This window comes from Chanodichthys erythropterus, chromosome 13 (genome assembly GCF_024489055.1).
Source record: "Chanodichthys erythropterus isolate Z2021 chromosome 13, ASM2448905v1, whole genome shotgun sequence".
Lineage (NCBI taxonomy): Eukaryota > Metazoa > Chordata > Actinopteri > Cypriniformes > Xenocyprididae > Chanodichthys > Chanodichthys erythropterus.
This window is the reverse complement of record NC_090233.1, coordinates 22,360,218-22,385,226: the sequence shown is the minus strand read 5'-3', so window position 1 is coordinate 22,385,226 and position 25,009 is coordinate 22,360,218. Positions and strand designations below refer to the sequence as shown.

At 38.7% G+C, this 25,009-nt stretch overlaps 2 protein-coding genes across 5 annotated transcripts in view; both read left to right on the top strand.

Annotated features, from left to right (window-relative positions):
* kat6a (K(lysine) acetyltransferase 6A) overlaps nt 1-14,103 on the top strand; it is a 50,343-nt gene extending 36,240 nt beyond the window's left edge. For all 3 annotated transcript variants that reach the window (XM_067405560.1, XM_067405558.1, XM_067405559.1), the window contains exons 9-17: nt 185-300; nt 1,161-1,302; nt 4,746-4,907; nt 5,957-6,050; nt 6,193-6,424; nt 7,026-7,221; nt 7,337-8,056; nt 8,230-8,488; nt 8,625-14,103. In XM_067405560.1, the coding sequence (XP_067261661.1) occupies nt 185-300; nt 1,161-1,302; nt 4,746-4,907; nt 5,957-6,050; nt 6,193-6,424; nt 7,026-7,221; nt 7,337-8,056; nt 8,230-8,488; nt 8,625-11,875 (5,172 nt within the window). In that variant the 3' untranslated portion in view covers nt 11,876-14,103. The remainder of the gene's footprint in view (nt 1-184; nt 301-1,160; nt 1,303-4,745; nt 4,908-5,956; nt 6,051-6,192; nt 6,425-7,025; nt 7,222-7,336; nt 8,057-8,229; nt 8,489-8,624) is intronic.
* A 759-nt stretch (nt 14,104-14,862) lies between these two features.
* Nucleotides 14,863-24,816, top strand: ap3m2 (adaptor related protein complex 3 subunit mu 2). 2 transcript variants are annotated; one of them, XM_067406623.1, is made up of 10 exons: nt 14,863-15,253; nt 15,352-15,628; nt 15,722-16,002; nt 19,346-19,517; nt 19,606-19,743; nt 19,874-19,959; nt 20,783-20,916; nt 21,952-22,159; nt 22,846-22,990; nt 23,707-24,816. In XM_067406623.1, exons 3-10 carry the CDS (start codon nt 15,730-15,732, stop codon nt 23,805-23,807), a joined length of 1,257 nt encoding a protein of 418 aa, XP_067262724.1. In that variant the 5' UTR covers nt 14,863-15,253; nt 15,352-15,628; nt 15,722-15,729; the 3' UTR covers nt 23,808-24,816. The 2 variants fall into 2 exon arrangements, with proteins under 2 accessions (XP_067262724.1, XP_067262723.1); XM_067406622.1 differs by lacking the exon at nt 15,352-15,628.
* The last annotated feature ends 193 nt before the right edge of the window (nt 24,817-25,009 follow it).

The window sequence follows — 25,009 nt, the reverse complement described above, 5'->3', positions numbered from 1 at the left end:
GTTCTTGATTATTATAACAAAAGTCAGAGCCTAGACGTATTTCTTGTGTAAAAGAGTGTCTTTGTTCTCTTCTGTGTGTGGCAGGACGCTCTGGGTAATTGCCATCGTGGCCTAGTAGTCTCTAAGTTGTAAATGCGCCCACTGGTATCTTTTTCTTAACTTTCTTGTACTTGAACTCTTATAGAAAGTCGGGGTGACTGGTCCACCGGACCCCCAGATGCGCTGCCCATCAGTTATAGAGTTTGGGAAGTATGAAATTCAGACGTGGTACTCTTCTCCATACCCACAGGAGTACAGCAGGTAATGAACAACATGTGCCATAATCGTTTTCATGAAAAAAATAATAATAATCCCATTATGATGTTTAATGCAGCTTCAACAAGTTAATCTTTGTGTTCAAAAGTATACATTAATAATTAGTGCTAGAAGGTTGTGTATTGGTCAGGTTGATTTAATAAAATCATATGTGGTGGTTTAAAATTTATGTCCATCATCAATAACCATGGCCTGGGAATATTTATGGATCGATTGGTATTTTCTTGTCCTAAACCGACAAGCAACCTTGGATGATCCTTTTCAAGTACTTAGTCACTTTAACATGGTAATTTAGCAGTGTTGTTTTTGTTCACTGAAACCTATAAAAGATTATGCTAATTAAAATAAAGCTAATATTAAATTAAATATAAATATTAGATGAAAAATTGAATAGGTTGCCTTGGGAACTGACTACTCAAAGTAAAAATATAAAAAAATAAAAATGACAATCGCATAAAATTACTAAAACTTAAGTCCATTTAAATGCTATAATTACAAATTAATAAATACTATAATATTGTGTGTGTGTGTGCATGGATACATACATACATGCACACACACTATTACAGTATGTATGTATCTGACATATTTGAACATGTATAGGTGTTGACTATTATGTTTTTAGAAAGGGGTTAAAAAAACAAGTACTGCTAAATCATGTTAGTGTCAAACTAGCTGTCAAACATCTTAACCATCTTAACCTTAACTTGCTGTTTTGATTGTATTTAAATGCTCACAAGAGAGATGTGCTTCTACACCTGTGATTTTTTTATTTTTTATTTTTTTTTTTTTGTTTGTTTTTTGGCGGCTGTAAATACTGATGTGTGATTGTTTCGATGTGACAGGCTCCCTAAGCTCTACCTCTGTGAGTTTTGTCTACGCTACATGAAGAGCCGCAGCATTCTCTACCAGCACATGCGAAAGTGCAGCTGGTTCCACCCGCCTGCCAACGAGATCTACAGGAAGGACGACGTGTCCGTGTTCGAGGTGAGGAAAAGAAATCTCCACCCCAGATTAAAACCACAAATACACACGTACTCATGCATGCACATCTTTGTTTGTACACACTTGGCAGCACAGACATATGCTCGTCGACCTAGTCATGCACACGCAAATGTGTGTTTTCGTACGTGCTGAGCCAACAAAGGAAATCTCATTCACACTGATAGACGCGCACTGGCTCAGGCAGTAACATCCACCCACTTCCTGCCCTCACGAAGTGTTGTAATGATGCTGCACAGCAGGGTAATAAATGAAGAATGGTAAGCACTCATTGTTTCAGAATCACTATGGTGATTTACTACAGCCATCGTGTTTCTATGAAAGAATATTTAGGTGTAAACATGACGTACAGATCTGTATTGTTGTGGTCTAAATCAGCGCTGACAGAGAAGATTTAACTGAGCTTACATGGCTACGTTCACATACTCATGGTTTTCAATCCCCAAACTCTGATTCTCAAATTCTCCTGTACAGAAAACAGCTTACAGACTACTATCTATATGAGCAGATAACCCTTTTCTAGGGGTCCCTGCAGGTCATTCAAAAGGTTTAAATTCAGTTAATTTAAATTTAAGTTTATAAAAAGTCTTAATGATAATCAAGATTTTTGTCATATCATTTAAAATATTTAAGAGGTCTAGGAATTGCGATACAGCCTAATATGAGAAGACTATGGTTTAATTATAAATGTGATTGCTGCTTTTTCAAAGTAAAAACGAGGTGCCGAGGCTCATGGTTTCAGAGCACTTCGGAATCAGTGAATAGCACACATTTATGCCAAGCAATTTCTTATGATTTACTGTGGATAAATTATGTCAGTGTTTACTTTATTTATTTTGCAAAATCAGGACAAAAGCATGCATATCACCGGCAAAAATATGCTCAAAGATGGGTGCTTGACCATAAAATATTAATTATAAGCAGAAAAGAAGTCTGCACACCAAAGCTCCAAAAATGAGCGTAAAATTTTAATATAAGGCTCTCACGGGTCTGACGAAGAGCCTGCGTGCTCGAATAGTAACCCGTGCGAGTCTTGTATAAACATTTTTTGCTTATTTTTGGAGCTTTGGTATGCCGACTTTTTTCTGCTTTTTACTTTATTTATTTGGCAATAAGTTGTAGATGGTTGAGAGTAAGGATGTTAATGATTAAACGATCGATTAATTGAACATAATACATTCAATCGATAAAGTAGGTTCATGCGCATTCATGCATACATACAGGAGGAAAGATGAAGCGAGCACGCCAAAGTTATGTTTGTAACAATTTTAAAGCTAGAGTTGCACCTTCATCATGACTATAAGTTTGCTTGTGCATTCGCAGCCTTTTGTTTTGTGCAAATGTAAGTTGTAATGTTTTTTTGTTTTTTGTGCAGGCCTATCTATAACTGATTTATCTCATAAAGGATGCATTTGGTTAAGAATTTGCGCTATAGTAAAGCGTGCCATAATCAGCTTCAGCGCATGCAGCTTAAAGAGCAATGCACGACTAATAATAACAGGAGTTATTGGGAGTGGACTGGCATATTACATAACATTATAAAAAGAACAACATTGTAATAAAACATTGTGAATTATTTGGGTTTAGTTGTTGCGTCCACAGCTTGACTCACATTCTGAATGGCACGTAACTTAGTTCAAGTTCACTGCACATTTTGTGCAGATATAATTTGTAATATTATGTTTATTTTGTATATATCTGATTAATCTCATATAGGATGCATTTCTTTGAGTTAAATAATGCGCTAGCAAAGTGCTCCAGTTTACCAGTGTTCATTCAGCACTTCAGTGTGCGGCTTGTGCAGCTCAAACAACAATGCACGGCTAATAGTAACTATGACTGGGACTGTCATATTGCATAACATTAATAAGAACACTATTTTAAAAAATCATTGTGAATTCATTGTTTAGTTGCGTTTTCAGTGCGTTTCTCCAGGAAAGAGGAGTACACGAGGAGTACACGTTCTGACAAGCACGCATCTGAGGCGCCATTGGTGACATGTTATATTAGTCGTTATATTTGATTATAATTGTTTTTCACAAATAATTACAAAGAATTGGCAAGCATTTAATCAAACTATTTTTAGTGTACAAGAAATAGTGAAAGCATTCTATCCTTTTATTGTTTCTAAATAATCTAGGGCTTGTTTATAATTAAAAATAAAGCATTATGCATAACTTTTTTTCTGGGTATTTTTGTATTTTGGTTACGCAAACTGTATCTGTCATTTAATTCAACGTAAACTCTTTTGGCTTCATTATGGGCTGCCCCAGCACAGGTAGAAAAGACAAAGAAAATTATTTAAAACATTCAGTATATAATTTTGCTAGTATCGACACAATCTATTTATTGCTTTTCTTTAAACACATTATCGTATCAGTAAAATCCAATATTGATTGTTTTGCATTTCATTGTGTGGCCCAGCCTATTTAAGTAAAAGAATCTGTGTCCGGTTGCATAATATGCTTAGTGACAAGTTAGTCATCTGCATTTTTTTTTTTTCAAGACATAACTTTAAGTCGGTTACATAAAAAGGTAGATTGGCCAAATATGAATCAGAAAAGTAAGGCTGATTTGCCCTAACTAATAGCTAGTTGGTCAGATCAGTTCGTAAGACACAGTCTTTACTTGGCAGCTGTTTATGCAACTGCCCCCTGAAATAAAAGGTCTTAAGTCTTAAATTTAATTTTAAAAACTCTGTAGATACCCGTATCAGTCTCATGAAATTGGTATATAACCTCTGTATCCAGAGTGAGTGGCTATTATACTGTATGACGTTTCACAACTAGTCCTTTATTGCGGTTTCATTCACAGCAAAAGTTAACCAAACGTGGGAACCTGACAATTTCAGGGAGTCTGGTTATAGAATGCAGTTGTTTTTTCTTTATTAACAAAAGTATGTGTGAATGTAATCATGTTTAGCATGCTTAAACTGAACTGACAACTTTATTCTGCTGCTGTGACCAATGTGGAGTATATTCCATATTAATCAACACCACTCTATGTAGTTAGGTGTGTTACAGCTTGTCTTCCTGTTTGGTCAGTTAGAGGCTCAGGTTTCAGAGCTGCTCCTGGTCTGGTCCTGACTCAGCAGGAGACCTGTGGTGGCTGTACTGCTAAAAGATAAAATGTTTGGCATTCAGCCGACAGGAAAAGCAAAAGCCATGCGATTTATCATAGCCTTTGTTCATGTGGAACAAGTTTTGTGCCAGTCTCTGCTGCATGACTTGTTTCAAAATGTTGATTTAATACTTGGAAATTGAGAAACTTACTGGCATTGCACTTTGCTATTATGAGTTATGAATGGGAGCTGATTGTTAGTGTATCTGAATCCTAGCAAATTCACTTCACATTGTTACTTTATAGCATCATATTTGGTTATGGCACAGTAAGTCAACCAAAGTCTGAAAAACTTTTCTCCTCTCCAGGTGGATGGAAATGTCAGCACAATATACTGTCAGAATCTGTGCCTGCTGGCCAAACTCTTCCTGGACCATAAGACGCTGTACTATGACGTGGAGCCCTTCCTCTTCTATGTACTCACACAGAATGACAGTAAAGGCTGCCATCTTGTAGGATACTTTTCAAAGGTGAGCAAATCATTTCACAAATCTTTTTAGTTACTCTAAAGTCCTCTAAAGTCAAATGATGCTGAGCAATTTGGGTTCATTATTAATGCTTCTTTTTGCAATTTTTTTGCTGCTTTTTGCCTTAATTATAGAAAATAGTCTGTTTACTTGTGGGTTGATTATGCTGTTGTAAAATGTTTACAGTAAGTTTATTTAATGAACAGGTTTTTCCCTTTTTTGAGGGTCAGTTGAGGATGCCGCTGAAATAATTTTAAAGCCATATTCAAAATGCAATAAATATTTGTAAACATTATTTTGGATCTTAATATGAGAGTAAGATCTTAACTTACATATAGGGCTGGATGATTACGGCCTAAAATCAAAACCTCGATTAACTGAACATTTTACCTCAATTATGATTAATGAACGTTTATTTTGTTTGTTTTTCTGCCCTCATAGTTCACTGACAAGGTTTGTACTGTAAATATAATTGACTATTAAAAGGTGAGATTTTTTTTCCTATTTTTCCTAAGTTTTGAGTTTTTAAAGCTCCTTTAGTGATAAATCACTGGACAGCGCTGACTAGTTTCTGCGTTCCTCTGTGTGCGTGATCTTCACGTTTTGCGCAGCTACTGTTTGTATGAGTTTTTGTGCCACAATGCAGCTGCGTGAGCACGGTAGCTCGGAATAATAATACATCTGATCTTCTAATCACTTTAATGAACAAACCTTAAAACAAATACAACTGACAGTTTAGTGAAGACGCAAGGCTCACTGCTCACGCGCCATCACTGTGTTGACTTGGCGTTCACCTCCATGTTTTGCTTTTATGCCACTGACTGGATGGGGCAGAGTCATGGCTACACGCGTTAATGTTTTTAAGGGGAAAGTATTAACAGGATTAAAAAAACGAAATAACCGACATGGGAAAATTACGTCTGTTACAGGTTCTGAATTTCGGTTTCGGTTACTTTTCGATTAATCATCCAGCCCTACTTACATATATTTTTTGTGGCATGTTTGTTACATTTACTTTCATTTATACTTTTTTTTTATTTTGTTATTTCTAGGAGAAGCATTGTCAACAAAAGTATAATGTATCCTGCATCATGATTCTTCCACAATATCAGCGCAAGGGCTATGGGCGATTCCTCATTGACTTCAGTAAGTACTCTGCATTATCTTTCTGCTCTTCCCTTAGTCTGTGGTTTCATTTTTTGTTATTTAGTAAAGAAAATATTTGACAATTATACTCTTTTAGATGGTTTTATTAGACAAGGATAAACTGTAATGGCTCTCTCTGCAGGTTACCTTCTGTCTAAGAGGGAAGGCCAGCCAGGCTCACCAGAGAAGCCATTGTCAGACCTTGGCCGGCTATCCTACATGGCATATTGGCGAAGTGTGGTGCTGGAGTGCCTGCATGAGATCAGAGATCGACAGCTCACCATCCGCAAACTCAGCAAAGTCACTGGCATTTGTCCTCAAGATATCACAGCCACTCTGCTTAATCTAAATATGCTGGAACAGAGAGGGGACCGGTGAGAGAGACGCACTATATTGTCTGATTTAATGTCTAACGTTTTCTGTACAAACTGGCACAGGGAACAATAATGCAAGTTCTGTTTCACAGCTGTCGCAGATTAATTCTCATATGTTTCAACCTAAAACGTTTTACTTGCATTCCACAATGTACACAGTGCTTCGTCTCTTTAGCATACTTGACCCAGTACAGATAATCCTGAAAAAATACATCACGTTTTCCACCAAAATATTAAGCAACTCTACTGTTTTTAGTATTGATGATAATTAAAAAAAAAAAAGAAAAAAAAAAAAAGTAAAAACCAGCATTTTAAAATGATTACATTATCTTGTGACGCTAAAGCCTGGAGTAATCGTTGCTTTTAATTTGAAAGAATAAATTACACTTCGTAATTTATACAAGTTGTAATTATATTTCACAATATTACTGTTTTTATTTATTTTTTGATCAAATAAATGCATCCTTGGTGAGCATAAGAGAGTTCTTTACAAAACATTAAGAAATCTTATTGACCCCAAATTTTTGAACAGTAGTGTGTATTTGTTACATTTTTAGCACACTTTAAAGTTTCCTGATTTTGCTTTCTTTTCATATTATAGGGTGATTATTCTGCGCAGAGAAAAACTGGTGGCCACTCACATGGCCCGACTGAAGGCCAAACCTCGACTCCTTGAAGTTGATCCGGACTGCTTGCGCTGGACACCTGTTATCGTCACCAATACAGTAGTATCTGAAGGAGAAGGGGATGAGGATGAGGAGGAGGAGGAGGAAGAAGGAGAGGAGGGACTTAAAGAGGTAAGCATCATCTAATGAACCTTGAATAACAGTTAAGAAGTATGCAGTGTTTGTGATGTGTACCAGTACATGCTGAAGCTGAACTCCTGTTCTTTGCATCATATCTTTTGTATAGATCAAACCCAGCCATAAGAGTTCCCCGCTCTCCTGGCATATGAAAGGAGAACAGGAAAAGGAGGATGAGAAAAAGAGCTTCCCAGCATTCCCTAAAAACCAAAGCCCTCCACAGTCCTCTTCTGTTTGCAACAGTGTTCTTGGACCTGAACGTCCTTCCCTTTTTCTTACGGCTAATGGGGAGCGCAGGGGACCTGGGCGCCCTCCCAAAAACTGGTTATGGGGCAAGGTGAAAGATGTACCACGTCAAGGGCCAGGTCGACCCCGTAAACTTAGGCCCCCAGAGGAGGATGATGAGGAGGAGGAGGAGGAGGAGGATGAGGATGATGATGATGATGATGATGAGGAGGAAGAGGAGGAGGATGAAAGAACTGGCATTAATAAAGTGACTACAACATCATCAATGCTCCTGGCCTTAGAAAATGAGCCTGACTCTACATCAGCCTGTCCCTTGGAGGCTTCCAGGCACCCTGCAGTTCCACCCCCACGCAGCAGAGGGCGGCCACCACGGAAAAAGCGTGGACCAAAACGCAGGCTCAGTGAGGGGCCTGAAGATGACCTGCCATCGTTGTCGCATACCTCAAGGCTGAGTGAACCCACGCCAGCCTGTCCGGCCTTTAACAGTGAGAGCAGTGAAGATGAGGATGAAGATGATGAGGAGGGGTTAAGGGCTCGTTCGCCACCTCTCCTTACAAAGCCCACATTAGGGCTTAAATGCAAGGTATGTGCAATATAGGTCCATGTAGGTTTTCTTTTGTGTGTCATGTTTTTTAACATTGACATACATATTTTTAAGGTCTGTCTATGAAACCTTTTTATTATATTGAACATAACATTAGATGCTGTGGATAATAAAGAATTTTCTTTTTTGTTTTTTCTTTCCTTCTCCTGTAGTCTCAGAAGTCCTTGCGAAAGCGACGTGTACGTCAGCGCAGCCATCCCCACAGCAGTGTAGTTACAGAAACCATCTCAGAGACCACTGAAGTTCTGGATGAGCCATTTGTGGATTCAGATTCTGAAAGGCCCATGCCCAGACTAGAAGAGGAAACACCATTTGGCAACCCTCTCCGACGCTACACAGCAGCCCGCAAACACATGGGACCAGCCCTTAAAAGCATCAACAGAGGCAATCTGTCTGAATCAGAGGAAGACGGTTAGTATACCTGAGAACTCCTGCTGGGGTTGTTATGTGTCCATTCTTGAAAGTTTTGTGTGATGTTAGTGTTTGCCATAATGTGATCGCTTGGATGGTTACCTCTTTTTTTTTTTTTTTTTTTTTTTTTGTTCAGATCCCACTCCTGTGCTGAAGCCAGTTGCTGTCCTGAGAAGACCTGAACCTTCAGAGGCAACACAGAGAACAGGGGCAACAACTGAGATGCCTGAGGTCCCAGTAAAGAAGAAGAAAGGCTGGCCTAAGGGCAAGAGTCGCAAGCCACTCCACTGGAAGAAGCGTCCAGGCAGGAAGCCTGGTAGTGGAGCTGGTCAGACAGCTGACACTAGTCTGGCAGTTCCATCCTCAGAGGACCCACCACCCCCAAAGATCAAAATGAAGCCTGGCAGGAAACCTCGCAGCTATTACCTTCAGCGGGCCCAAGAGGAAGCAACAAGGCAGGAATTTGAGCAAAGCAGATTAGCTCAGCAGCAGCAGCTAGATAATTCAACATTGGAGGACAAGACCTGTAAGAGGACAGCCAGAGCCATAACATCTGACCTCAACCCTGAGAAGCGGAAAGACTCAGAAGAGGAGGAGGATTTTCTTCAGAGCTTTAGAGAGCCATCTAAACCCAAAAGACGAGGTCGGCCACCAAAAAATGCCAACCTCCCTCCCTCTGTACCTAAACCACCTCCTCTGTCTGAACCAGAAGAAGATGATGAAGAGGATGACAGACCATGGGCAGTGGAGAAGATCAGCTGTCCACCGTCTCGTACCATGTCACAGTCTTCCAGCACCAGAGTCCCTCAGCCAAGAGCTAACGCAGACGTGGCAGATGCAGAGGAGGATGAAGAGCGGGATGATGAAGATTGTGACAATGGGGTTAGTCGGAGAACAGCAACTACACCAGGTTCAGGAAGCCGGCGTAGTGATGATCATGATGCTGACGACGAAGGGGATGGACGTCTTGAAGAGAAAAGTGACTGCAGCAGTAGCAGTAAAAGGAGGAAGGGCCAAGACTCTGAGGATGATGTGGAGGAGCAAGAGGATGAGGAAGAGGAGGAACCATCGTCGCCTCCTCGCTCTCCCCCTGTGAAAGAAGAACCCCAGAGTAGTGAGGGTTTTTTAGACATACAGGTCAATGTGGCACGGGATTATGTCAGCAAACAGGAGGAGGGCGAAGACGAGGAGGATGCAGAGGAGGTGCAAGAGGTGAAGACTAGCTCTGCTGATACAGATGAACGTCGACGACGAGAGCAGGAGGAATCTGCAGCGGCTGCGGCAGCTGTAGAGACAGTAACCGCCATTGCAGACCCCTCTGAACCGCTGGACATGCAGCCTTTACATGTCGAGGATAAGTCCGTGCTCATGATGGGGGCTGAGCATTCACACCAGCATCCTGACTTCAAAGATGACCTGAGCCACCAGCAACACACGCATCACCACAGCAGTGAGCTGGATCTGGAAACGGTGCAAGCGGTCCAGTCACTTACACAAGGTGAGGCGCAGGAGGAGGATGCAGAGTCCCACGGAGCCTACCAGGACTGTGAGGAGACGCTAGCTGCCTGTCGGACCCTCCAGAGCTATAGTCACGGTGAGGGAGAGGAGGAAACACTAGCCCTGGTGGAAGAGTGTGGAGCCTCCCAGCACAGTCCCATGCCCAACCCACCAATGCCCACGTTACCGAACCAGTCTGTCCGTTCAGTCAACAGCCCTGGAATGACTCCTGGTCCTATGGACCCTGGGCCTGGGGTGCCTGGGCCCACAGGAACTGGAGGGGGAACAGGTGGAGGGTATACCCAAATAACTCCAGAACATCCCAGCTCTCTATCAGCTCCCTCACTCCAAAACATGGAGACCTCCCCCATGATGGATGTGCCGTCAGTTTCTGATCATTCACAGCAAGTGGTAGACAGTGGCTTTAGTGACCTTGGCAGCATTGAAAGCACCACTGAAAACTATGACAATCCGAGCAGCTATGACTCCACCATGGGTGGTGGAGGTAACGGAGGAGGGAATGGAAGTAATGGAGGTGGAATGTCTGCAGCTGCTGCAGCAGCAGTGGCTGCTTCCTCTTCTTCGTCGTCTTCATCCTCTAGCTCAACCACACCATCGTCATCATCTTCGCAAGGCAACAGCTGCTCCTTCGTCTCAACTCCTGGGCTGACATCCTCTAGCACAGGCGTTGGCTCTCAGATCGCCATGGGGAGCTGTAGCCTTATCCAGCAAGCAGGTCCTGGACCAACCAGTGGACCTGGTGCTAACAGTGGTAGTGGCGTCCCACAACCTCCACCCCCACCTCCTCCCCCTTCTGCCAGCACTCCAAGTTGTGGTATAAAGTCTCCACAAGGATGCGTCATCGAAAGGCCTCCAAGTGCCAGCCAGCAGCAACAGAAGAAAGTCTCACAACCACCTCAACAGCAGCAAAACCCTCAGCCACCACCCTCTGCTCCACCACCCCCTCCACCTCAACAGCAAGCACTCTCGCAGTGCAGCATGGGAAATGGGTTCGCTTCCACACCCATGATCATGGAAATTCCTGAAAGTGCAGGCAGTGGTGGAGGCGGCAGGAGTTTGTATGACCGAATGGGCCAGGACTTTGGCGCTGGTGGCTACGGTCAGCCCTCAGCTACTTTCAGTTTAGCCAAACTCCAGCAGCTAACCAATACCATCATGGACCCCCATGCCATGTCTTATTCACATTCAGCTGCGGTCACCTCATACGCCACAAGCGTTTCGCTATCCAACCCAGGCTTAGCACAACTTGCTTCTTCCCCTCACCCACCCTTGCCCCAGGCTCAGCCCACTATGACCCCACCTCCCAATTTGAGTTCTGGCTCCATGAACCTTGGCTCTCCCTTGATTCAGTGCAACATGACAGGCGCTAACATCGGACTACCTCCCCCTCCCCATACACAGCGGTTGCAAGGCCAAATGACTACTGTCAAAGGCCACATTTCAATTCGGTCCAAAGCCTCTCAAATTCCTGCGGGCTCCCCTCACCAGCAGCAATTGTACAGTCGCAGCTCTGGCACTGTGACCATGCAAGGCTCCCCACGCACTCTAGCGGTGCAGCGTGGCATGATGACCAACCTTATGCCCACACCTGCCGCCTACAACTCTATGAACATGAATCCACTAAATGCTGCCATGTCAGCTGGCTACCGCATGCCGCAGCCCATGATGAACAGCGGGTACCACAGTAACCCGCCCTATATGAACCAGCCGGCCCAGTACCCCATGCAGATGCAAATGGGCATGATGGGAGGGCAGGCTTACCCACAGCAGCCTATGCAGCCCAATCACCATGGAAACATGATGTACACGGGCCCCTCGCACCACAGCTACGCTGGCGTCCCCAAACAGTCGCCTTACATGAGCAGATGAGCACCAGAGAACGAGCAGAGACGTTCCCCACAGGACTCTGCATCTCTGTACTTTATCCATTTGTATCCACCCTCCAAAGTCTGGGCGAAAAGGCAACAAGATAAGTGAGCTTGGTGGAGGAAGAGGACATAGAGACTGCGACGATTTCTTTTCCTTTATAAATATGTTGTCGTCAAGCTCTGTTCCTTTTAGGTTCATTTCCCAATTGCCTGAGCTGACGGAGCTGGGGAGATGGTAACGGGCTGATCATGGGAGATGATCTAATGGACCTTAATTGTGGCAAGTGTCATGCTCCTACAGACCGTGTCTGCCATGGTTGTACCAACAGGGGTTGGTCCGCCAAAGTGTCCGCCTCTCTATCCGTGAGACAGAAGGGGCAAAGCATCAAAGCAGCTAAAGGGGAAGTGGACCTAACTTTTCAAACTGAGAAACGAATACATTTACTTTGCTAATGAACATACATTGAATCATGCACACAATCGTTCAATTGACATAGGAAGCCTTACCTTAAAAGAGACAAAATAATTGTAGATGGACTTTTTTTTCCTTTTTTATTATATTATTATTATTTACTTTATTTTTTAATATGTTCTGTTTTTTTTGTTGTTTTTTCAATGACTGTTGAAATGCTTGTGTTTCAGTCTGACCTTCTCATGCTTTATGTGTGTGGCTGTTCTGGACAAAGTGATTCATGCTCGCTCACTCATACACTCACTCATGAATACATTCACTCACACACAGAGCTCTATAGCCACTTGAAAGCTTACGTGGAGGCACTTCTAGTCGGGACACACGAGGTGTCCGAGTTGTCTGTAAATCTGTGTCTTCCCAGTACGGAACCGTGTATATCCCAACTTAGTAGTGGTAAGAGCCCTAATGGACATCTGATAGTAATGACCATGCATCCATAGACTGGACTGAACAGAAGTCCATGGAAACTAAATAATGTAAATATTCTGGTACTACCTGGTTCACAGCACATACTCGTGAAATCTTTTACACACACTTTTCACGAACACTCCACAGATGTCACTAGAGTGTGCAGCAGTCAATAGTGGGAAGGTCTTTAATTTCATACTACACAGTGCAGCGTCCACGTAATGTGGTGGGTAAAAAGGGTTTAACCACATCTGCTGAGCAGTTAGCTCTGCAACTGTGCTCATCCAATGATGTTAACGATGCCTCCTAAAGTAGGCCTTTCTGTGGCACCAGTAAGTTGCGCTCCTCGTACTCCAGCTGATCATGCAGAAGTGATGTTAGCTGTTAGCCACGAGAGGGAGTTGTACAAATAATTGGATCCGTGTCTGCAATGCACACATGGACAAACGAACACTCATACCCGGGATAAAGGTTAAAGTGCATGATGTCCTGAGATGGTTACTGTTTTAGGACAACGGGCAGAGAATTTCTTAATGTTCCAGTATTCATTGTCAATATGAGGAATCTTTCTCAAAGACCTGACGTTTCATATATTATTTGTGCGCTTTTGTTTTTCTGAATTTTATCAGACTGGGCAGCTTTCTTTTATGACACAAGCTGACTCTTTTTGACTTTAGAAGACTTATTGTAGAGAAAATGTTTTTTCTAAAATATAAAAAAAGAAATTCTGACATGGATATTGGTACTGTCATTTTTTTCACTTCTGTTTCAGGAAAAAACAATGCATATTTTTTAGCTCGACTCTTGGGGTAATATTATTAAGAAATTCAAAACTAAAAAAAATTACAACTCACTTTTAGTGAATTTAAGATGCCTTTAACCTTTCCATTCCATCTCATCTCTAGAGTTTTCTATCTTTGTGTAGTATATTAATGCTATTTTAAAACAAAAGGAAAAAACAGATATCTAAAGGTCACTTAGCGTTATTTTCCTTTGTTTTCTTTTTTTTTTTTTTTTTCTTGGTTATTGTGTGTGTATAGGACAACTTCCTTACATCTATGAGGCATGTAAAAATGAGCTCAGTATATTTGTCTGTTTATATTGCTTACCTTTTCGTATACTTTGTAATTGTACATGGTGAGTTGTAAGCTAAGAGAGAGCCTGGTAGCCGGAGAAAGAGAGGGAGCCAAGCTGGGGCGCTCTGATGGTGGGAAGCGTCCACCTTCCACTCCTCTCTGTTTTGTCCTTGTATGTATTTCCATTTATTTGTTTCTTTCTTTTCTTTTTTCTTAGCAAGTACTTTCAAAGAACTCTGTACATTTTAACATGAAACAAAAATAAATTATGTTGAGCCATTTCACTTGTTATTGTATTACTTGAAACAAGTCTCGGGAGCAAATTATTTATTTATTTTAATGAATGTTCTTAGAAAAGTCTATCATTTCAAAGCCAGTGTATGGCCCTGTGAGCTTCAGTCAGATGGAATCTGTTCAGGTTTTGTAAACTGGCTAATCTTTAGTGTTCTTAATGCAGTCAGTGGAGTCTTGTAAATGAGTAAAAAATGATCTTTTATTTGGAAACTAGTGTAATAGCTGTAAAAGGTTTCTGAACTATTTGGGTCATTCTACAAAACTGGTGCTTTCCCATTTTATTCTTTTAAAACGTAGGATCTGTCAGACAAGTCTTTTTGTTAAATTGCATTGCGCCCTCTGCTGTTGGGAATTTCTTTGTATTTAAAAACAGTTGTCTGTTCTATAGTTTATTCTTGTGCTCGCAATCGTGATACTATGATGTATTAGAAGTATTTTGTGCTGATTTTTTTAATATATGGGATTTTTTTAAAAAATTTTTTTAAAGTGCATATTTGCTAATATAGGGAAGTTAGAAACGCATGGATGGTGACAGGATTAACAGGCATCCATATGGAGACAAAATAATTTTTTTAATGATTTTTGTGTATGTGCAAAGAAAGTATCTTTTTTTATTTTACAAGACAAATATAAGACATTGTAATACATATCAGAGCATATAAAACAAAGAGTACCAACAACTAAAATACAAAAAGAAAATGAATACAAAAAGAGAAAAAAAAAATAGGATACAAAGTAGGCTACTACATATTATTAGGGCAGTTACATGAACTTGAAAAGCGTTTATAAGCTTTTTGTTTTGTGATCTCATGTTTGAAAGAGTTTCAAAATATATTGTGAGATCGGTGTATCTTATAAAATTATGTCTTATAATACAGGTCGCTTTGCGGTGACGTTTATTGTCCACTGTCCAATGAGCTTTTTGTCCACTAGCTTCCGCAATACAAGGGATGGCTCTGACCAATTGTCACTGGAGTGGGCGGGCACACGTACTATACGTAGCACACCATTGGTCAGAGCGAATGACAATCATGTTTTCTTGTCTCAAAATAACAGAGAAGGAAGCGACATTTCTGGTTGTGCTTTATTAAAAATTCCTGGGAAGTGGGAGAAATAAAATCCAGAAATCGTGAGTATTATTTCACATGTACAATTTGAGCATCTGCACCCAAAGAAAAAGGAAGGGCTGGTGAAAATGTGGAATGAATGAACCTTTTTAATCCGCAGCTTGTCACAAGACAGTCCTGTGATGCGAGAGAGGGGAGGAGAAAATCATAACGCATAGATAGGGGGATGATGATGATGATGGTGCGATCCTGTTAACAACCAAACCAACCCGTTCCTGCCTCTTCATCCGAGCTGGCTGCTTTTTAAAAAAATCTATTCTTCAATCCGGTAACCAGATAGGGATGTAGAATAACAAATGAGCTCAGAGGCCTATCAGTTACCCATGAAGATGCTGGCAGGTTACAGTTCTGTTGTTGCCTGAACGACTCAAGACCATGTAGGCTCCAGATCTGCATTAATCATCATGCTTGTCATAGAAATATTTTATAATTTTGCGTTTTAACATTTCCCCCCTTGTTTTGTCTTCCAGCTGTCACGATGATCCACAGTCTATTCCTGGTTAACGCATCGGGGGACATCTTTCTGGAGAAGCACTGGAAGAGTGTGGTCAGCCGATCCGTTTGCGATTACTTTTTCGAGGCCCTGGAACGAGCCACGGAACCGGAGAACGTGCCTCCGGTGATCCCGACCCCGCATCACTACCTCATTAACGTGCTCCGTCACCGTATCTACTTCGTGGCGGTCATACAGAGCGAGGTGCCTCCTCTGTTTGTCATCGAGTTCCTCCATCGTGTGGTGGACACATTTCAGGTTTGTATGATTGTATTCTTCTGATAACTTTTTCTTAATGATAGTGTCAGATTGTAATACCATTGTAAAGTAACATTACTTTCCATAAAAAGTAACTAAGTAACACAAATTAGTTCATTTTAACGCAATATTGTAACACCTTGCTTTGTAATACCATTGTTCTTTGATATATACAGTACAGTCCAAAAGTTTGGAACCACTAAGATTTTTAATGTTTTTAAAAAGAAGTTTCGCCTGCTCACCAAGGCTACATTTATTTAATTAAAAATACAGTAAAAACAGTAATATTGTGAAATATTATTACAATTTAAAATAACTGTTTTCTATTTGAATATATTTCACAAAGTAATTTATTCCTGTGATGGCAAAGCTGAATATTCAGCATCATTACTCCAGTCTTCAGTGTCACATGATCCTTCAGAAATCATTCTAATATGCTGATCTGCTGCTCAAGAAACATTTAATGTGTACAATTGTACAAAATATTTGTGTACAATATTTTTTTCAGGATTATTTGATGAATAGAAAGTTCAAAAGAACAGTGTTTATCTGAAATCTAATCTTTTGTAACATTATAAATGTCTTAACTGCCACTTTTGATTGATTTAATGCATCCTTGTTGAATAAAAGTATTCATTTCTTAAATTTCTTTTCAAAAAAAATGAAAATAAAAATTCTTACTGACCCCAAACTTTTGAACGGTAGTGTATAATGCTACAGAAGCTTTGTATTTCAGATAAATGCTGTTCTTTTGAACTTTCTATTCATCAAGGAATCCTGAAAAAAAAAAAATAAAGTACACAACTGTTTTCAACATTGAAAATAATCATAAATGTTTATTGAGCAGCAAATCATCATATTAGAATGATTTCTGAAGGATCATGTGACACTGAAGACTAGAGTAACGATGCTGAAAATTCAGCTTTGCATCACAGGAATAAATTACTTTGTCAAATATATTTAAATAGTACACAGTTATTTTAAATTGTAATAATATTTCACAATATTTCTGTTTTTTACTGTATTTTTAATTAAATAAATGTAGCCTTGCTGAGCAGACGAAACTTCTTTTAAAAACATTAAAAGTCTTAGTGGTTCCAAACTTTTGGACTGTACTAATATATATATATATATATATATATATATATATATATATATATATATATATATATATAAACTATAGTACACAAAAAGTACTGTAATTTAATATTATGAGTAATTTATATTATATGTATAAAATGTAATGTCATTGCCATAGTACCATGTTCAAAATGTAAACATGGTACAAGCTTTAAAAAAATACCATGGTGCTACCATAGTACAGTTAATAGGTCAGTATCATATGCCAGTACAGTACCATAGTACTTTGATCTACAGTACTGTGCGAAAGTCTTAGGCACGTCAGTATTTTCAAGGTTTTAAGCCAGTTATTTATATCTTTTGCCGTAGTGTGTCAGTGGGAAATACCAGTTCACATTTCAAAACATTCATTTTGCCATTAATTTTATAATCCAGTGAGATTTTTGAATACATGAGGAGTCTGACAACAGCCTGTGCTCCACATGGAGATCTGATCTCACCATCATCGAATCCGTCTGTGATTACATGAAGAAACTGAGACAAATTAAATACAGAAGAACTGTGGCCGTGTCTCCAAGACGCTTGAAGAAACCTTCCTCCAAAGCTAGCTGAAAACGGATGTGTTTTAAACGCAAGGGGTGGTCACACCAAATATTGATTCGATTCAGTTAATAGAAGTTATTTGATAAATAAAATCTATTTATGTTTGTATTTTTGAAAGCATCCTCTCTTTACAGCATTTTAACACAAGTGCTTAAAACTTCTCACAGTACTGTAGCTTTGGAGGAAGGTTTCTTCAAGCGTCTTGGAGACATTGCTACAGTTCTCCTGGATTTAGTTTGTCTCAGTTTCTTCATGTAATCACAGACAGATTCAATGATGGTGAGATCAGATCTCCGTGTGGAGTACCGGCTGTTGTCAGACTGCTTGTGCATTCAAAAATCGCACTGGATTATTACAATTAATGACAAAATGAATGTTTAGAAATGTGAACTGATATTTTCTGCTGACACACTATAGCAAAAGATATAAATAACTGGCTTAAAAAATAATGGTAAAAAATACTGACGGTCCTAAGACTTTTGCAAAGTAATGTATATCATTGCATTTGTTTATACCAAGGTATTCGAAGCCGCTGTTGATGATAAAAATAATTCAAATAAACATTTAAACAGGAATATGCTTAAAGCTTCATAGACAAAACAAAGTGCTGTGGCAGAGCCATGCCACAATAATTGTATACCATAGAACTTGAATCATTGTACTGAATGACTACCATATTTGTATTTATAATATAGTTACTTTAAAGAATACCATGCCATGGAAAAACACTTGGGCTTGGTAAGTTCATATTGATCTTATGCTGTTATGCTCACCAAGGCTGCATTTTTTTTTTTTGTTTTTTTTGTTTTTTTTTTTTTTTTGATCAAAAATAGAGTAAAAACAGTAATGTTGTGAAATATTATTATAATTTATATATTCTATTTGAATATGCTTTAAAATGTAATTTATTCTTGTGATCAAAGCTGAATTTTCAGCATCATTACTCTAGTCTTCGATAATCATTCTAATATGCTGATTTGCTGATCAAGAAACTATTATTATTACCAATGTTAAAAAAGTTGCTACTCTGATACGTTTTTCAGAAATCTTTGATGAATAGAAAGTTCTGAATAACAGTGTTTATTTTTTTTTTATCAATATAAATGTCTTTTAAGGAATCCTTGCTGAATAAAATTATAAAAACAAACAACAACAAAAAAAGAATAAAATTGTTCCTTTCTTTTAAAATATATAATCATATTGACCCCAAATGTATAAAATTTGAACAGTAGTGTACATGTCTAAAATTTGATTATATTACTATGAAAACATGCCACAAAACCAAATACACCATGATATTTTGATAACATTACATTAGCTACTTAATATGAATTAGTTAAAAAAAATAAATAAATACTGTGGTGCTCTCATGGTACAGTGATGGTATCATCAGATGGCGATAACATTATTATATAACATATACTGAATGACTACTATATTCATAGACCATGGTATTCACACAGTACATTTTGTAAAACCATAGTATGTGCATGGTATTCAAAGGTAAAGAATATAAATGGATTACATGAACTACTGATCTGATTTATAAAATATAGTAACGTATTACTGAATTTAATATGAAGCATTACTTTAAAGTGCTACCATTTCAAACCATTACTTCTGAGGACATTCAATTAACGTGTTATATTTTTCCCTTTAGGATTATTTTGGGGTGTGTACAGAGGCAGCTATTAAAGACAATGTTGTTGTGGTCTATGAGCTGCTGGAGGAGATGTTGGATAATGGCTTCCCTCTGGCCACCGAATCAAACATCCTAAAAGAGCTCATTAAACCTCCAACCATCCTGCGCACAGTGGTGAACACCATCACAGGTATTCTGTTTTATTTTGTGGTGTGTTAAATGTCTCTCAGCTTGTGAATCCATACAAACAAATTCTTCTGTTTGTTATCTGTGCACAGGAAGTACTAATGTTGGCGAGCAGCTTCCTACAGGTCAGCTGTCAGTGGTACCATGGCGGCGCACAGGTGTCAAATATACCAACAACGAAGCTTATTTTGACGTGGTGGAAGAAATCGATGCAATCATTGACAAATCAGGTAGATCTTCTTATTTGGCAGTATGTTATAATTTACAGTAGATGCAACCATAAAATGCAAATGACTGCTGTCTGATCACTAACCTATGAATCTGTAAATGATTTACGAATAAATATATTTCCCCCCCAAGGTTCCACTATCACAGCAGAGATCCAGGGAGTGATAGACGCCTGTGTGAAACTTACAGGAATGCCTGATCTCACCTTGTCATTTATGGTAAACCTGGACATCTTTTCCAAATAAGTTTGCTGAACTATTTGAAATCCTGTTTTTTAAAGGAATAGTTCACCCAAAAATGAAAGTTATCCCATAATTTATATATTATTTAATATAACTCAGATTGTGTTCGACTTGACTTAATTTGACTTGACTTAAACTGACACTTATCAGCCTGGATGCATCAGCCCTAAAACTATTAAATTGTTTTTATTAATTGAAAAAAGCTGAAATAAAATCAAATATTAATGAGATGGGGGGGAAAAAAATCTTTAATAAAAACTTAAATGAAAATTAGAAATGTTGTCCTGGCATCTAACTGAAATAAAATAAGTTTCAGTTTGCAGTACTAAAATTACTAAAACTAAACCATCATAAAAATAGATTTAAAGCCAAACAGAAATATTAACAAAAGCAAAACAAAACTAATAAAAATGAGAAAAGCACATAATGAAATTAAAATTAAAAAGTGAAAATATATGAAAGCTAATTAGCTACATGGTGGCTACCATAAGATACTTCAATACTTTGATATCTTTAAAGGTATATAATGCTTTGCTTGTGTTGCACTGGCCAATAAGTCGTCTTGGGCTGAAATCTTCACCTTTCAAAATTGCTTTTCAATTCTAGAACATTTTTAATTTGACATTTTTACATGTATTAATTTAGCAGAATTTGCATTTATTGCATTTAATTACGTTTGGCAAATTACCAAATGTACTTTGAAATTCCAATCTGCAATATATTTCATAATACTATATACTAACTCTAACCCATATACCTCATTCCTTTTCTTTCCATTTCATTCCTTTGCATTCTGTAGAACCCTCGACTCCTGGATGATGTCAGCTTCCACCCCTGTGTGCGGTTCAAGCGTTGGGAAGCTGAGCGAATTCTTTCCTTCATCCCACCAGATGGCAACTTCCGCCTCCTGTCCTACCATGTCAGCTCTCAGAAGTGAGAACATCCCAACATATTATTAGCTTATTTTTATTAACTCATTGTTATTACTAACCCATTATTAACTCATAGTGGGGAAATGACAAAAATAGTCCCTTTTAGATATTCATTTAGGGGCTTTAGCACCAGCTTCTACTTCAGAAATGGGTCTAACTGAGCTCAAAAGGAACTTCCAGTGACGCAAGTGTACATTGATTGGCCAAACACATGCTATATGAAGCACCGGCACCCGCCATGTTTAAAAAGCCATGTAAACACACAGTTTACATACATTTATTCCACATACTAACTCTATAGATATGGAAAACAGTGACAGATGGCATTTACCTGTCGCCTTTGTCTGCGGCATCCTGTTCTTTTCTCAGCCTCTATGAAATGTAGGACAGCAAGTTGTAGGAGATTTCATCTCTTAGCCCTCTGATATCACAAAACCCACAACACAACAAAAACACAGCTCTGATATTGGCGCCCTCCATCCTCCTGTTGTTGACATTGTTGAATGCCATTTTCAAATGGCATTGCTGTCGGTCAGCCTGTCACTTCAGAATTAATACTGGCGGTGCAAATGCAACCAGGAAAATGGCCCTAGGGGATTATTTAGTTCTCGGGGGGACTGCCCTTGTGGCTAGTGCCTTTATAACTACGTTTTTATAACTACCTTTTGCAAAAGCCCCTTTTGTGCAGAGCAGTGGAAAAAATATCAGAAATCCCTTAGTAATATTAGTCATTTTATTCTGTTGTTGTTAACTTTCTAATCAATGGTTTGTAGTATATTATATACATTACCATTTCAAAAGTTTGGGGTTGGTAAGATTTTTTTTGTTTTATGTTTTTAAAAAAAAATTCTAATGCTCACTAAGGCTGCATTCATTTGATCAAAAATACAGTAAAATATTGTGAAATATTATTACAGCTTAAAATAACAGATTTTTATTATACTATATTTTAAAATGTAACTTATTTCTGTGATGGCAAAGCTATAAGCTTATATTTTGCATTTTAACTTGAATACTTCACTGCTATATTCTTCAGCCTGGTGGCCATCCCAGTGTACGTAAAGCATAACATCAGCTTCAGAGAGGGCAGTTCTCAAGGTCGTTTTGAGCTCACCCTCGGCCCAAAGCAGACCATGGGTAAGGTGGTGGAATCAGTGCTGGTGAGCAGTCAGCTGCCCCGTGGTGTCCTCAACGCCAACCTCAACCCCTCACAGGGAACTTACACTTTTGACCCTGTCACCAAGGTAAACAAACATTTATTGTTTTTTGATGTTAATTTTTGTTAACTGAGAACAAACTTGATTGAAACTTGAGTCAGTATTGTCAAGTGTGCAGTTTATTTTTCACGTGCAAAGGCTAAGAAGTGCTCCCTGATCAACTGATGGTCACAACAATTAAAGGATTAGTTCACTTTAAAATGAAAATTACCCCATGATTTACTCACCCTCAAGCCATCCTAGGTGTATATGACTTTCTTCTTTCAGTTGAATACAATCAGAGATATATTAATAAACACCCTGACGCTATCAACCTTTATATATAATGGCAGTGAACGGGGGTCACGAGTTTGACACTCAAATAAGTGCATTCATCTGTCATAAACACAATATCCATATTTAACATGTTATAAAGTAAAATAACTAGCTTCTGGCCAAACTGTCATACATATTCTACTTACATCTAAACAACAATTCATTGCTACACCATTGCTACATTCATACGCTACACCATGACGTACTACGCACCGTTCTACGATATACATTGTGCAAATCATGGGGTAATTTTCATCTTTTCATACCTTCTGGTTGCACCACATGTAATGTAATGTAATGTCAGCATGTGCATTATGAGTCTTTTTATTTAGTTTAATGTGAATTTAAACTGGCAGAAGCTGCATATTAATGTTGCAATGAATTGTTGTTATTTGCAGCTTTTGTCATGGGATGTGGGTAAGATAAACCCCCAGAAACTGCCCAGTTTAAAAGGATCTGTGAGTCTCCAGGCTGGAGCCTCAAAACCTGATGAAAACCCAACAATCAACATCCAGTTCAAGATTCAGCAGCTGGCCATTTCAGGTACCGTAGATCAGTGGGGTTTTTTTTAGCTGATTTAGCTTCAGATTTTACACAGGACATCAAGTGTTGACCCAACACAACAGCAAGATTCTTCATAGAAAAGTAACAAATTATATTTGTTATACAGTATACACTTTTGAAACCATTTCAGCCCAACTAATTGTATCCAAACGGTATGGATTACACATTTAAAAAAAATATGGTAAGGCTTTTAGTTCAAATTTAATTGTGGATCTTTATTGTATTACTTTATTATGCACAGTAGAATTTGCCTCCTGGGATATAAAATGTATTGTATTGAAAAATATATATAATTAGTCCATTAAAATATCAAATTTGTTTCAAGTACCTTGGAGATTTTGTTCTGTACAATAAATGTGCACAGAGAAATTTTCACAGTCAGAAAATTGTTTCTTTAATCTCCCACAGGGGATCTAATAAAGACCAATTCTGCATATGAATGAGCAATTGAGAACATTTATGACAGTTGCATTATCTGGCCAGAAGGTGGAGCTATTTTGATTCTGAAACAGATGGTTCAAACAGCTGCCCCTGTAACATGGCACTGTAAGACAGAGCGTTTCAAGCGCATCATCTTGACTGATCATTGATTCAGTTCTTTTAGCAGTCGCAACCTTTCCCCAAAGACTCTATCGTGCCATATACATACATGCTTCGCAACTGACATGTTTGCTTTCTGCTTTCTCACCCAACAGGTCTGAAAGTAAATAGGTTGGACATGTACGGCGAGAAGTACAAACCTTTCAAAGGCATCAAATACATGACCAAGGCTGGCAAATTCCAAGTCCGAACCTAGGCGACCTCTTTCTGCTTCCATTCCATAATTAATACAATGGGTTTATGGCAAAATGGAGACAAAGAAAAGAGAACAGGTTTGAGTAGATACATGTCCTTTGGAATGCATTTCAGGATTTTTTCAGGAAAATGTATGATAAGACTGTCAGCCATTAATGGGAGCGTGTGACTCCCAAAGAGGCAATGTTGTTATTAACACTATCAAATGTGCTATTAGAGGTCCACCCAGGTTAAAGGGACAGTAACTACATTTCTGAACCTCATTTTCTTATTTAAAAAAATCCGTCCATTTTATTTGCAGCTTCTTTGGGTTACATTTGCTCTCAAACCTCCATCTATCTCCTGTGTTCATACCCTTTCTTGGTTTATTTCTCAATGTCGGTTTGTAAAACTCTTACTGTATTTCCATCCTGAGTCTCATTTCTTCATGAGATTGAACTGCACTGTCATGTATTGATCTGTGCCTCTGAGAAGCGAGGCAATAGGAGACTCGTTTCTGCATTGCAGAACAATAATCTTATATTACCATCACAGACTGATTTTGGCTTCCGTCCCCAATGATCGTGTCCAAAGTAAACCATATTTCAGATGGTTTAACACTGGAGCTTTTCTTTAATTGTTTACTGTAGTATTTTGACAGTATAAATCTCTATTGTTTGAATGCTTTTTAAAACTGTTTCTTATACTATTTATTGAATATCTGACAACCTATTTAAAGCATAACTGACCATAACAATCCATAATAATGCTGTATGTGAGGCTTGATTGTATCATTTGTCTTACCCAGAATGCGACATGCATTAAAAAATGGACTCGAAGCATAGTACTTACATCCGTCCAGTCATTTAAAGTGCAGTTCTAGAGATTTTATGATGATGATGATTTATGGTTGGTTTGCTTATGGATACTGAATGAAATATACACTGAGTAGGAATGATGTGAATTTTGTTTTTAGCGACTATTGATGTTGTTTTCTTTCCTCCTTACTGTTTTTCAGATAAATACAACTGTTTACAGTGCTATGTAATAAAAAAAATACAAAAAAACTTATGTTTGGCATCATGCATCTCTTAAACCATGTAAATTGTATAAATATTGTAATTAAAATGTGTAATAGGTTAACATAGAGAGATTAACACAACATGTCACCATGTGGTAAGGATGGTTTGGCATAGACTTGGAAGAGGACGTTTAACATTTTTT